Source organism: Macaca mulatta, chromosome 19 (genome assembly GCF_049350105.2).
Source record: "Macaca mulatta isolate MMU2019108-1 chromosome 19, T2T-MMU8v2.0, whole genome shotgun sequence".
Taxonomy (NCBI): Eukaryota; Metazoa; Chordata; class Mammalia; order Primates; family Cercopithecidae; genus Macaca; species Macaca mulatta.
In genome coordinates this window covers 14,329,158-14,342,594 of record NC_133424.1, presented here as the reverse complement: position 1 = coordinate 14,342,594, position 13,437 = coordinate 14,329,158, and the positions used below count along the sequence as shown (strand labels likewise).

Genomic DNA, 13,437 nt, shown 5'->3' with positions numbered 1-13,437 from the left:
TCTCTGCAAAGGAGCTTCCATGGCCAGCCAGTCACTCGGGTGCCGGTCTCCTCCCGCGTTCCTGATCAGGACCCTCCCACCCGCCCCCGGCAGCACCCAGCAGTTAGGGGGTCTGATGTCTGCGGGATTGAATGGAGGGCGGGCAGAGGCTCACCCATGCCGATGTGGTTCTTGCAGCCATCGCACCAGATGTTATACGGCATTTCGAATCTGCAAAGACACACAGCATCTTACTTGCTCTTGTCTACTTGGACACTCCCTGGGTGTCCACACCTGTGACTGGCTGCGGTTGTGATTTGAGCGGTGGGGTATTAGACTGCCCCCTCTGGATGGGAGTTGCTGCAGTTACATTACACAGGAAATGGATACATAGAAGAAAAAGAATCACAACCATTGTAACTGAGCAGGAACTTCCTGCCTGCTCGAAAGCAGACTGACCTGGTCCAGGGACAGCTGCCTTTGGGTGTTGCTGAGACTTTTTTTTTTCTTTTGAGACAGAGTCTTGCTCTGTCCCCGACGCTGGAGTGCAGTGGCGCGATCCCGGCTCACTGCAACCTCTGCCTCCTGGGTTCAAGCAATTCTTATGCCTCAGTCTCCCAAGTAGCTGGGATTATAGGTGTGCACCACCACATCCGGCTAATTTTTTTTTTTTTTTGAGACAGAGTCTCGCTTTGTTGCCAGGCTGGAGTGCAGTGGCACGATCTTGGCTGACTGCAACCTCCGACTCCATGGTTCAAGCGATTCTCCTGCCTCAGCCTCCTAAGTAGCTGGGATTACAGGTGTAAGCCACCGCACCCAGCCTAATTTTCTCTATTTTTAGTAGAGACAGGGTTTCACTGTGTTGGCCAGGCTGCTCTTGAACTCCTGGCCTCAAGTGATCCACTTGCTTCACCCTCCCACAGTGCTGGGATTACAGTCGTGAGCCACTGCGCCCAGCCACAATCACTGTATTTTTTGAGAGTCCTGTGTGATCAAGTCCAGGTTGGCCTACCACTGGATGAGATACAACACAGAGCAGAGCCCAGTTGTAAAGGTCAAGGTCCCGCTAGACCTGCCAGTCCCCAGCCAGCCAACTCGGAAACACATGGGAGCCCAGCCCAGATCAGGCCAGCCCAGCCCAGCCCAGCCCAGCCCAGCAGAGATATTTTGCTGAGCTGCAGACATGTGAGCAATAATAAATGCTTATTGTTTTGTTACATGGCAATAACTGACTGATACAGTGACTTTCTGCTTTATGGACTGAAGACCCCGCAGCACTGGGCCAATGAGGGCACTTGAACTGTCCTTGAGACTGAAGGACGGGGGCAGGACGGTGGGGTCCTCAGGTGATGCCGAGCCTTACCGGATGATGAGGATGCCCTGTGACAGCTTCCGAGCCCGCTCCCGAAGCGGGTGGCTGTTGTGGTATCGGTTGAGAGAGCCATGCTGTGTGGAGAGGATGAGGGAGCGGATTAGTGCTGTGGAGCTGGGGGAGCTCATGCTTTTCTGCCACCCGTACTGCTTTGGGACAAGTGCCTCACAGGTGGGAGGGGCCTTGATTCTTATGTCCTGCAGGACAAGGTGTTCACAGCAATATGGGAGGCATCCAGGTCTTACGGGAACACGTAGGCTTGGAACCAGGAATGTGAGTTTGAATAGTCCCTCTCCTATTTATTTACTTTTTGAGATGGAGTTTTGCTCTTGTTGCCCAGGCTGAAGTGCAATGGCACGACCTTGGCTCACTGCAACCTCTGCCTCCCGGGTTCAAGCGATTCTCCTTCCTCAGGCTCCGGAGTAGCTGGGATTCCAGGCACTTGCCACCACGCCCGGCTAATTTTTTTGTATTTGTAGTAGAGACGGGGTTTCACCATGTCACCCAGGTTGGTCTCGAACTTCTGACCTCAGGTGATCCATTCACCTTGGCCTCCCAAAGTGCTGGAATTACAGGTGTTAGCCACTGTGCCCAGCCCCATTCCCATTTATGAGCTGAAAGAGCCAGGGGACCCTGGGCAAGTGACCTCACGTTTTGCCTTCCTGAGCCTCAGTTTCCCCTGTCAACTATGTATAATGGTCATTATTACTTCCAGGTTTTATAGGGAGGATGAGGCGAGGTGACAAGACTGGCAAACATTTGCTGGGGACTGCATGTGCATTACCTCATTTTTTTTGAGACAGAGTCTCACTCTGTCACTAGGCTGGAGTGTAGTGGCGTGATCTCAGCTCACTGCAGCCTCTGCCTTCTGGGTTCAAGTGAGTCTCCTGCCTCAGCCTCCTGAGTAGCTGGGACTACAGGCGTGGGCCACTGTGCCCAGCTAATTTTTTTATTTTTAGTAGCAATCGGGTTTCATCATGTTGGCCAGGGTGGTCTTGAACTCCTGACCTCGTGATCTGCCTGCTACCACCTCCCAAAGTGCTGGGATTACAGGTGTGAGCCACCACGCCCAGCTTTTTTTTTTTTTTTTTGAGGCAGGGTCTGGCTCTGTAGCCCAGGCCGGGGTGCAGTGGCATGATTATGGCTCACTGCAGTCTCCACCTCCTGGGCTCAAGCAATCCTCCCACCTCAGCCTCCCGAGTAGCTAGGATTTATCCCTCAATGATTCTGTAAGGTCAGCTCAATTTATTTCCGCCTTCTGACATATGGAGAAACTTTGGCATAGAGAGGCTAAATCCTATACTCAGGACGAGGCAGCTGGGACACTCGGGCCCTTACTGAGCACCTACTGTGTGAGGACACAGCCATAAATAAGACAGACAAACATCTCTGCCCTTCTGGAGAGAATGTTCTAGTGGGGGAGATGGACAAGACACAAATAAATGAGTAAGTGAGGGAGTTATAAGGGTTGTGAGGTTATATAAAGTGCTCAGCAATGCAACAGAGAATGAGACAGTGGTCAGGGAGGACCTCTGAAAGAAAAGCACTTAAGGAAGTGAGAGTATGGTCAAATGGGGGAAGAGATTCCAGGCAGAGGGGACAATCAGGATGCCAGAGGTGCTGGAGCTGGGGAAGCCAGGGGATCTGACCCTTCATCCGTGCACTCTGTCTTATCCTGGGCCCCTGCTGTAAACACATTATACTCTATGCTGGACATGGAGTTACAGGTCCCTGAGGAAAGCCACAGTTACCATCCCAAAGTGAAGACAGCCTCGAGACTCAGGTGACGAGCAGAAGACAAAAAGACCTCGGCGGCCTCCCATCCTTCCATAGCAGTGACCCCAGCCCCAGGAGGGGATGACGTGGGTCTTTCTGCTACTGTGGACCCGGAGCGGGGAGCCTGCTCCTTACCTTCTCAGGGTTGAAGTCCGGAGGATAGTACTTGTTGACCCCTTTCCTTTCACCCTGCAAAGCAGAACAGAGACATGACTCAGAGAGAGGCTGATATGGTTTGGCTGTGTCCTTACCCAAATCTCATTCAAGACAATTTTTTAACATTTCTTATTTTACTATTAATTTTTAGAGACGGAGTCTTGCTCCGTCACCCAGGCTGGAGTGGAGTGGTGCGATCTCGGCTCACTGTAACCTCCGCCTCCCGGGTTCAGGCGGTTCTCCTGCCTCAGCCTCCCGAGTAGCTGGGATTACAGGCGTGCACTACCATGCCCGGCTAATTTGTGTATTTTTAGTAGAGATGGGGTTTCACCATGTTGGTCAGGCTGGTCTCAAACTCCTGACATCAAGTGATGCGCCCACCTCGGCCTCCCAAAGTGCTGGGATTATAGGCCAAATCTCATCTTGAACTGTAGTTCCCATAATCCCCACGTGTCATGGAAGGGACCCGGTGGGAGGTAACCGAATCGAATCATGGGGGCGGTTATCCCCATGCTGTTCTCGTGATAGTGAATGAGTTCTCGAGAGACCGCGTGGTTTTGCAAGGAGCTTTTCCCCTTGCTCATTCTTCTCCTTGCTGCCGCCATGTGAAGAAGGACGTGTTTGCTTCCCCTTCCACCATGATTGTAAGTTTCCTGAGGCCTCCCCAGCCATGCTGAACTGTGAGTCAATTAAACCTCTTTCCTTTATAAATTACCCAGTCTTGGGTATGTCTTTTTTTTTTTTTTTTCCCAGATGGAGTTTCACTCTTGTTGCCCAGGCTGGAGTGCAATGGCGCGATCTCGGCTCACTGCAACCTCCACCTCCTGGATTCAAGCAATTTTCCTGCCTCAGCCTCCCGAGTAGCTAGGATTACAGGCATGTGCCACCACGCCCGGCTAATTTTTTTGTATTTTTAGTAGAGACGGGGTTTCACCGTGTTAGCCAGGATGGTCTTGATCTCCTGACCTCGTGATCTGCCCGCCTCGGCCTCCCAAAGTGCTGGGATTACAAGTGTGAGCCACCGCACCCAGCCCTTTTTTTTTTTTTTTTTTTGAGACAGAGTCTTGCTCTGTCACGCAGGCTTGGGTGCAGTGCTGCAATCTTGGCTCACTGCAACCTCTGCCTCCTGAGTTCAAGCGATGCTCGTGCCTTAGCCTCCTGAGTAGCTGGGATTATAGGAATGTGCTACCACATCCAACTAATTTTTGTATTTTTTTTTTTTTGAGACGGAGTTTCGCTTTTGTTGCCCAGACTGGAGTATGGTGGCATGGTCTCAGCTCACTGCAACCTCCATCTCCTGGGTTCAAGAGATTCTCCTACCTCAGCCTCCCGAGTAGCTAGGACTATGGCCTCCCGCCACCATACCCGGCTAATTTTTGTATTTTTAGTAGAGATGGGGTTTCACCATGTTGGCCAGGGTGGTTTCAAACTCCTGACCTCAGGTGATCTGCCCAGCTTGGCCTCCCAAAGTGCTGGGATAACAGGCGTGAGCCACCGCACCCAGCCTAATTTTTGTATTTTTAGTAGAGACGGGGTTTCGCCATGTTGGCCAGGCTGTTCTCAAACTCCTGATCTCAAATGATTTGCCTGCCTTGACATCCCAAACTGCTGGGATTACAGGTGTGAGTCACTGCACCCAGCCTCGCAATGGTTAATTTTATGTTATATGAATTTCACCTTCTTAAAAAAAATGAAAGAAAGAAAGAGAAAGGAAGGGAAAAGGGAGGGGGAGGGGGAAGGGGGAAGGGGAAATTTAGGTCGAGTGTAGCGGATCACTTGAGGTCAGGAGTTTGAGACCAGCCTGGGCAACATGCTGAAACCCCGTCTCTACTAAAAATACAAAAATTAGTGGGGCGTGCTCACTTGAACCCAGAAGGCGGAGGTTGCAGTGAGCTGAGAGCGTGCCCACTGCACTCCAGCCTGGGCGACAAAGTGAGACTGTCTCAAAAACAAAAGAAAACCAAACAAAAAAACATTGAAAAAGCGCCCCGGGTGATGTTAGTGCACAGCCACATTTCAGACCCACTGCACCAAAAGATGATGATCCAGAGATTGAAATCATCATCTTAGAGCTCTGGGAGGGGAGGAGGGACTGCTTTCGGGGTCCTACAAAGACTGGGAGAGAAACCCAGGCACACGCGGCTGTCTACTCACCATCTTGGGAACTGCCTACTGGTCCTCACCCTCAGGGCGGACAATCAGAAACTGGCCTTGTGAACACACTGTCCTGTCCTGACCTCTTGCAGTGCCTGGCAGAGGGTCCACAGGCTTCCCTGAGAAGATGTTGTGGGCCGTGTGGTGGTGCCGGCTCAGACAAGACTCTCGCCAGGCACAGGAGGCATCCAAAAAGCGGCGTGTCTGTTTAGAAAGAGAGAGTCCTGTCCACTCTACAGCCAATATACACATCACATCTGACCCTTTCTTCCCTCTGTGACCCCACCGGGTCCAGCACCCATCATCACTCACGTGGGCCAGCACAGTCTTCTCCTCTCTCCTAACTCTGCCCTTGACACTTGCTCACCCCAAGCTGCCCGAGGGATCTTTTTTTTTTTTTTTGAGACGGAGTCTCGCTCCGTCACCAGGCTAGAGTGCAGTGGCGCGATCTCTGCTCACTGCAACCTCTGCATCCTGTTCAAGTGATTCTCCTGCCTCAGCCTCCCGAGTAGCTGGGATTGCAAGCATGTACCACCACAACCAGCTAATTTTGTATTTTTAGTAGAGGCGGGGCTTCACCATGTTGGCCAGGATGGTCTCGATCTCTTGACCTTGTGATCCACCCGCCTCAGCCACCCAAAGTGCTTGGATTACAGGCATAAGCCACCACGCCTGGCAGGGATCTTTTTTTTTTTTTTTGAGGAGTCTCGCTCTGTCGCCCAGGCTGGAGTCCAGTGGCGCAATCTTGGCTCACTGCAAGCTCTGCCTTCCAGGTTCACACCATTCTCCTGCCTCAATCTCCCGAGTAGCTGGGACTACAGGCGCCCACCACCAAGCCCGGCTAATTTTTTTGTATTTTTAGTAGAGACGGGGTTTCACCGTGTTAGCCAGGATGGTCTTGATCTCTTGACCTTGGTCTCGATCTCTTGACCTGGTGATCCACCCACCTCAGCCTCCCAAAGTGCTGGCATTACAGGCGTGAGCCACCGCGCCTGGCTGGGATCTTTTAAAATATGAACAAACATGTCACTCTCCTGCTTAAACCCCTCCCATGATTCATATTGTTTTTAGAATCAAGTCAAACCCCTTCCCAAGGACTGTGGGGCCCCTGCCTGCATCTCCAAACCCAACTCTTATCCCTCTATCTCTCGCTCACTCTGTTCCAGCAACACTGGCTTCCTGGCTGTCTTCAAAGGCCAAGTGCAGCTGGCCTGCACCTGCTGTTCCTCAGCTTTGCGAGCTCTTTGTTACAGGTTGTTTTTTTTTTTTTTTTTTTTTTTTTGTGAGACGGAGTCTCACTGTATCACTCAGGCTGGAGTGGGGTGGCATGATCTTGGCTCACTACCTCTGCCTCCCAGGTTTAAGTGATTCTCATGCCGCAGCCTCCTGAGTAGCGGGGATTACAGGTACCCGCCACCAAGCCTAGCTAATTTTTTTGTATTTTTAGTAGAGACAGAGTTTCACTGTGTTGGTCAAGCCAGTCTGGAATTCCTGGCCTGAGGTGATCCACCCACCTAGGGCCTCCCAAAGTGCTGGGATCACAGGCGCAAGCCATTGCACCCAGCCCCTTGTCACAGGTCTTGACCTACATATCATATCCATCAAAGACCTCATCCGGCCAAGTGTGGTGCCTCACACCTGTAATCCCAGCGGTTTGGGAGACTGAGGCAGGTGGATCCTCTGAGGTCAGGAGTTCAAGACCAGCCTGGCCAACATAGTGAAACCGCATCTCTACTAAAAATACAAAATTTAGCCAGGCATGGTAGCAGATGCCTGTAATCCCAGCTACTTGGGAAGCTGAGGCAGGAGAATGGCTTGAACCGGGAGGCGGAGGTTGCAGTGATCCAAGATGGCGCCACTGCACCCCAGCTACAAAGTGAGACTGTGTCTCAAAACAAAACAAAAAACAAAAAATGACCTCATCCGACCACCGAATCCATAGTCACTTGTTCCTGGAATTCTGATCACATCACCCTGTGTCTCCCCGGGCAGGTCACACTGTGCCATATCCCCAACACCTAGGACAGTGCCAGGCCGAGATAAATGTCAACTGGGTAAAAGACTGAGATAACTGAATGAGGCTCCATAAGGGTCACCATCAGTGCAGGTGACACAAGTGGAAATACAGGGGCTCCTCGAACTAGAGGTGGTGAGACCCCCTCCCATGTTTGGAAGGGAAGCTTTTAGGTCATATAGAAGGAATTTCTTCACGCCTGTAATCCCAGCACTTTGGGAGGCCAAGGCAAGCGGATCATGAGGTCAGGAGATCGAGACAATCCTGGCTAACACGGTGAAACCCAATATCTACTAAAAAATACAAAAAATTAGCTGGGCGTGGTGGTGGGCACCTGTAGTCTCAGCTACTCGGGAGGCTGAGGCAGGCAGGAGAATGGCGTGAACCTGGGAGGCGGAGCTTGCAGTGAGCAGAGATTGCGCCACCGCACTCCAGCCTGGGCGACAGAGCGAGACTCGTCTCAAAAAAAAAAAAAAAAAAAAAAAAAAAAAGAAGGAAGTTCTAGTTTACACTAAAGAGAGACTCTGCGAGGCAGTGAAGCGTATTCTAGAACAGAGATTGGCAAAGTTTCTCTGTCGAGGGCCAGAGAGTAAATATTTCTGGCTTTTTAGGCCAGATTATCTTTGCCCCAACAACTCAGTTCTGCCTTCATAGCTAGAAATCAGCACCAAACAATATATAAATGAACGGGCGTAGCTGCATGCCAATATAAATTTTATTGATGGACACAGAAATTTGAATTTCACATAATCGTCATCTATCACAAAGCATTATTATTCTGATTTTTCCCCAACCACTAAAAACTTTAAAACCATTCTTGGGGGCCGGATGCGGTGGCTCACACCTGTAATCCCAGCACTTTGGGAGGCTGAGGCAGGTGGATCACTTGAGGTCAGGAGTTCGAGGCTAGCCTGGCCAACATGGTGAAACCCCATCTCTACCAAAAATACAAAAATTGGCCAGGCCTGGTGGTGCACGCCTGTAATCTGTAATCCTAGCTACTGGAGAGGCTAAGGCAGGAGAATAGCTTGAACTCGGGAGCCAGAGGTTGCAGTGAACCAAGATGGTGCCACTGCACTCCAGCCAAGGTGACAAGAGTGAGATTCTGTCTCAAAAAAAAAAAAAAAAGAAAGAAGCTGATGGAAGAGCTTCTGATGGAGTGGGGGTGGTGTAGTGAGGTGGTGAGGCCGTGGTGCAAAGTCCCGGATATAAACTGTTCCACCTTCACCTTAGTCTTGGATGCTGCAACTATAAAGTGTGCCCCTTAGATTGGATTATTCCAAGGTCCGTTCCAACCTAAAAATACTTTTGCCAACCAAATAGCTAAGTGCCCCTTGAGGTGTTAGGAGTCACGGTTCCCTGGGCTTGAATCCCAGCTCCACTCCTCATCAGCTGGGTGACCTTGGTCAGTGTCTGCGGTTCCCTGGGCTTGTATTTCGTCACCGGTAAAGGGCGAATGATGACGAAAAGACTGACTTTCTGGGGATGCTGTGAATCAACTAACACACGGGAAGAGCCTGCAAAGAGCAAATACTCCGTTTACAGGAGCTTGAGGGTGTGTGTGTGTGTGTGTCTTACGATGGTTTTGTTGACCCGGTAAATGGCAGACGGGGCTATCGGGTGGGCGTGTAGATATCTCCGGTCCTTGCTGCAAAAGTAATTACCGACCCTGTTTGTCCTGGGCGTAAAGTTTGGGCTGGGAGCTCCACCCTGCTGCTTCCTATTTGCTTGATTTGAGGCAAATTGTTTTCTAAGCCTCATTTTCCTTACGTGTAAAATGGTTAAAGCATTTAGGGCAGCGCCTGACTCCCGAGTTAAATGCTGGCAGTTTAGTCATTTCTCCTGCTCACGGTTTTACAAGAATCATTTTTATAAAATCTGGTGAGGTAGGGACTTATTGGTCCCATTTTCCCGATGCAAAAACCCAGGGCCCTTCAGGCATAATATGGATCCGGGCTAGGAAGGGGCCGGGTCCCAGGCACTTGGGTCAGGGGTCTCAGCTGGGGCCTCAGGGACTTTGGTCCTGGGTGGGACTTGGGCCGGCTCCAGGCATCCAGATCGGGTCCTCAGCCCCGCGTCCCCCGACGCAGATGGGCGCGTCGGGCGGCTCCGAGGCCCGGGTGAGACGGCTGCCGGACCCCCGGCCCTCCCCGCTCCTCCGCCCGCGGGGACTTACCTGCCCTCCTCCCGACGTCACGCCACGACCGTGCCCGGAAGTGCGCGCTTAGAGCGCAGTGAAGCTGGACGCCCTCTCCGCACCACCCGGACGCTGGCGTGAGGCGGGGCGAGGCAACAGCGCCGCACTGATTGGCTGAATGCCGATTCGCCGCGCGCTCTGCGACGCCGAAGTGGGCCAATCCGGGCATGCCCCGCCCAACCGCGATGCTCCATCCTCTGTCCAGAAGCCCAATCCGAGGCCCGGCTCCTGGCACCGCCCTCCGAGGAGTGCTGTCCTGCGCGCTGCAGCCAGTCTGCGAGGGTGAGCAAACTGCAGTACGCGGGTCGAAGCACACTATGCCCGTGTTTTTGAACGGCTAGTGAGCTAAGAATTACTTTTCCAGTTTATTTTTTATTTTTGAGACCGAGTCTCTCTCTGTCGCCCAGGCTGGAGTGCGGTGGCGCAATCATAGCTCACTGCAGCCTCGAACTCCTGGGTTCAAGCGATCCTCCCACCTCAGTCTCCCAAGTAGCTGGGACTACAGGCGCAAGCCACCGCGCCCCGCTGATTTTGTTTTTGTTTTTGTTTTTTGTTTTTGAGACGGAGTCTCGCTCTGTCGCCCAGGATGGAGTGCAGTGGCCGGATCTCAGCTCACTGCAAGCTCCGCCTCCCGGGTTTACACCATTCTCCTGCCTCAGCCTCCCGAGTAGCTGGGATTACAGGCGCCCGCCACCTCGCCCGGCTAGTTTTTTGTATTTTTTTTAGTAGAGACGGGGTTTCACCGGGTTAGCCAGGATGGTCTCGATCTCCTGACCTCGTGATCCGCCCGTCTCGGCCTCCCAAAGTGCTGGGAATACAGGCTTAAGCCACTGCGCCCGGCCGATTTCTAAAATTATTTGCGGCCAAGCATGGTGGCTCACGCCTCTGATCCCAGCACTGAGAGGCCGAGGCAGGCAGATCACTTGAGGTCAGGAGTTCAAGACCAGCCTGGCCAAAACGGTGAAACCCTGTCTCTACTAAAAAAAAGACGAAAATTACCGGCTGTGGTGGCAGGCGCCTGTAATCCCAGCTACTCGGGAGGCTGAGGCAAGAGAATCGCTTGAACCCGGGAGGCAGAGGTTGCAAGGAGCCGAGATTGCGCCATTGCACTCCAGCCTGGGCAACAAGAGCGAGACTCCGTCTCAAAAAACAAAATTATTTGCACAGGCAAGGTCTTACTGTGTTGCCCTGGCTAGTCTTGAACTCATGGGCTCAAGCAATCCTCCTGCCTCCCAAAGTGCTGGGATTACAGGCGTGAGCCACTGGGCCCAGCCTCTCTGATCCTTTTTGGAGTCTCGTTTTTTGTGGGGCTCCCCTGCATAGGTACATAATTAAATATGGCTTTTGCCCTGTCTGTTTACATGTCAATTTAATTTGTAGCCCAGCCAAAGAACCTATAAAGGTGAAGGGAAGCCATTTTTCACCTACCTACAACAGGCAGGCCCATTCATTTATATATTGTCTATGGCTGCAACAGGGCTGAATTCAATGGCTGCCACAGAGTAAGAGCCCAAAGAGTCTAAAATATTTACCATCTGGCCTTTTACAGAAGAAGTGGGTGGACACTTCTCTTAGAGCCTTCAGATTAGCCTGGCCCTGCCTTCTGCACAGGTGAAATGGCTTTTGAATTTATTTATTTTTTTGAGACGGAGTCTCACTGTCACTCAGGCTGGAGTGCAGTGGCGTGGTCTTGGCTCACTACACCCTCCGTCTCCCAGGTTCAAGTGATTCTCCTGCTTCAGCCTCCCAAGTAGCTGGGACTACAGGTGCCCACCACCACGCCTGGCTAATTTTTGTATTTTTAGTAGAGACGGAGTTTCACCATGTTGTCCAGGCTAGTCTCGAACTCCTGACCTCGACTGCCCGCCTCGGCCTCCCAAAGTGCTGGGATTACAGGTGTGAGCCACTGCGCCCAGACTGAATTTACTTGTATGCCTTGTAGGGCCTAACAGAATATATTTGTTCATTCAACAGCTAAGCTGTTCATTGGACACCTGCTATATGTCAAGTCCTGGGGATTCAGAGAGGAAAGAGCACACCCTTTTCTCAGTGATGAAGCAGACACTTCAATTGGCAATTTATCAAAGACAGGGTGAGAAGTGATGACAATATTACTACTATTCCTCCTGATGTATATATATATATTTTGAGACGGAGTTTTGCTCTTGTTGCTCAGGCTGGAGTGCAAAGGCGCGATCTCGGCTCACTGCAACCTCCACCTTCCTTCCGGGTTCAAGCAATTCTGCCTCAGCCCTGGGATTACAGGCATGCGCCACCACACCCAGCTAGTATTTTTAGCAGTGACGGGGTTTCTCCATGTTGGCCAGGCTGGTCTTGAACTCCTGACCTCAGGTGATCTGCCCACCTCGGTCTCCCAAAGTGCTGGGATTACAGGCGTGAGCCACCGCGCCCGGCCTCCTCATGCTATATTATTCGGTGCTAGGTTCCATCTCTGTTCTAAAGCCAGGCTCTAACAAGTGAATTCTTATGTAATCATGCTGCTGCATACTGAGTGCTCACCACCCACTAGGCACCACTGAGCAATGCTCGGTACTCACTTACATGCATAATCTCATAGAATGCCCCCTAGAAGGTATACTTTTCATCATTTCTGTTTTACAGATGATGAAACAGGCCTAGAGAGGTTAAGTCGCACAGTTAGTGAAGGGTGGAGGAGCTGACCTGCAACTCCGCATGCTAAACCTTGTTTCCTTATCCTCTGAGCTATACTGTTTTGGGTTGTGTGCATTCGACTTAAAGACCATGAGACGCCAGAGAAATCTTTAACGAGGGTAGGGTGTTTGGGAGTGGGCCGGAGTGAGGGTCAGTGAGACCCTGAGACAGAGCAGGGATCCCCTTCCTTACAGGACCCTAAGCATGGAAATACAGGAAATTTCTAAGTTCCTTCAAGGGAAATTCCAGGCCCCCAGCTAGCCCTGAGAAGTACATCAGTAACTTGTTAAACAAAAAAGTCATAATGACCTAAAACAAAAGCTAAGGAAGTTAGAGTCCCAGAGATGTTTGGTTTCCCTATAGAAATTAAAGATAACATCTTAACATATGTCCCTGCATTGTCTTTCAGAGTCTTGGAAACCCCAGATAAGGGGGGAAGTGAAGACTAAACTTTAGCTATGCCCCTTTTGTTCCAAGTTTCCTCCTGAGGGGCTTAGAGAAAATTACTTCCCCTAACCAGTAGACATTTCTCTACCGACTCAAAATTTGAAATTTTTAAATAAAGCTTCTCTTCCTTAATCCATTGCAAATCAGAAGATGTTTAAATCTTTTTCTTTTCTTTTGAGATTAAGTCTCACTCTGTTGCCCAAGCTGGAGTGCTGTGGCACGATCTCAGCTCACTGCAACCTTCACCTCCTGGGTTCAAGTGATTCTCCTGCTTCAGCCTCCCGAGTAGCTGGGATTACAGGTGCCCGCCATCATGCCCAGCTAATTTTTGTGTTTTTAGTAGAGACGAGGTTTCACTATGCTGGCCGGGCTGGTCTTGAGCTTCTGACCTTGTGATCCACCTGCCTTGGCCTCCCAAAGTGTTGGGATTACAGGCGTGAGCCACCGCACCCGGCCTTTCTATATATATATATTTTTTCTTTTTTCTGAGACTGAGTCTTGCTGTCACCCAGGCTGGAATGCAGTGGCGTGATCTCGGCTCACTGCAACCTCAACCTCCCAGGTTCAAATGATTCTCCTGCCTCAGCCTCCTGAGTAGTGAGAATCACAGGCATGTGCCACCACACCTGGCTAATTTTTGTATTTTTAGTAGAGACAGGGTTTCGTCAT

At 51.2% G+C, this 13,437-nt stretch overlaps 1 protein-coding gene and 1 long non-coding RNA gene across 11 annotated transcripts in view; one reads left to right on the top strand and one right to left on the bottom strand.

Annotated features, from left to right (window-relative positions):
- YJU2B (YJU2 splicing factor homolog B) overlaps nucleotides 1-13,437 on the bottom strand; it is a 28,793-nt gene that overhangs the window by 4,788 nt on the left and 10,568 nt on the right. For 3 of the 10 annotated variants that reach the window (XM_015123088.3, XM_015123089.3, XM_077977884.1), the window contains exons 3-6: nucleotides 5,438-5,641; nucleotides 3,263-3,316; nucleotides 1,343-1,425; nucleotides 155-210 (exon numbers count right to left, since the gene is read on the bottom strand). In XM_015123088.3, the coding sequence (XP_014978574.3) occupies nucleotides 155-210; nucleotides 1,343-1,425; nucleotides 3,263-3,316; nucleotides 5,438-5,440 (196 nt within the window). In that variant the 5' untranslated portion in view covers nucleotides 5,441-5,641. Of the gene's footprint in view, nucleotides 1-154; nucleotides 211-1,342; nucleotides 1,466-3,262; nucleotides 3,317-5,419; nucleotides 5,642-6,316; nucleotides 6,441-9,627; nucleotides 9,688-13,437 lie in introns of those variants that run through there. The other 7 variants (XM_015123092.3, XM_077977883.1, XM_077977887.1 and 4 more) reach the window with 7 other exon arrangements.
- On the top strand, nucleotides 2,426-9,673 carry LOC144336720 (uncharacterized). The gene is made up of 2 exons (XR_013409044.1): nucleotides 2,426-3,607; nucleotides 9,443-9,673. It is a non-coding gene; the product is annotated as an uncharacterized LOC144336720 (long non-coding RNA).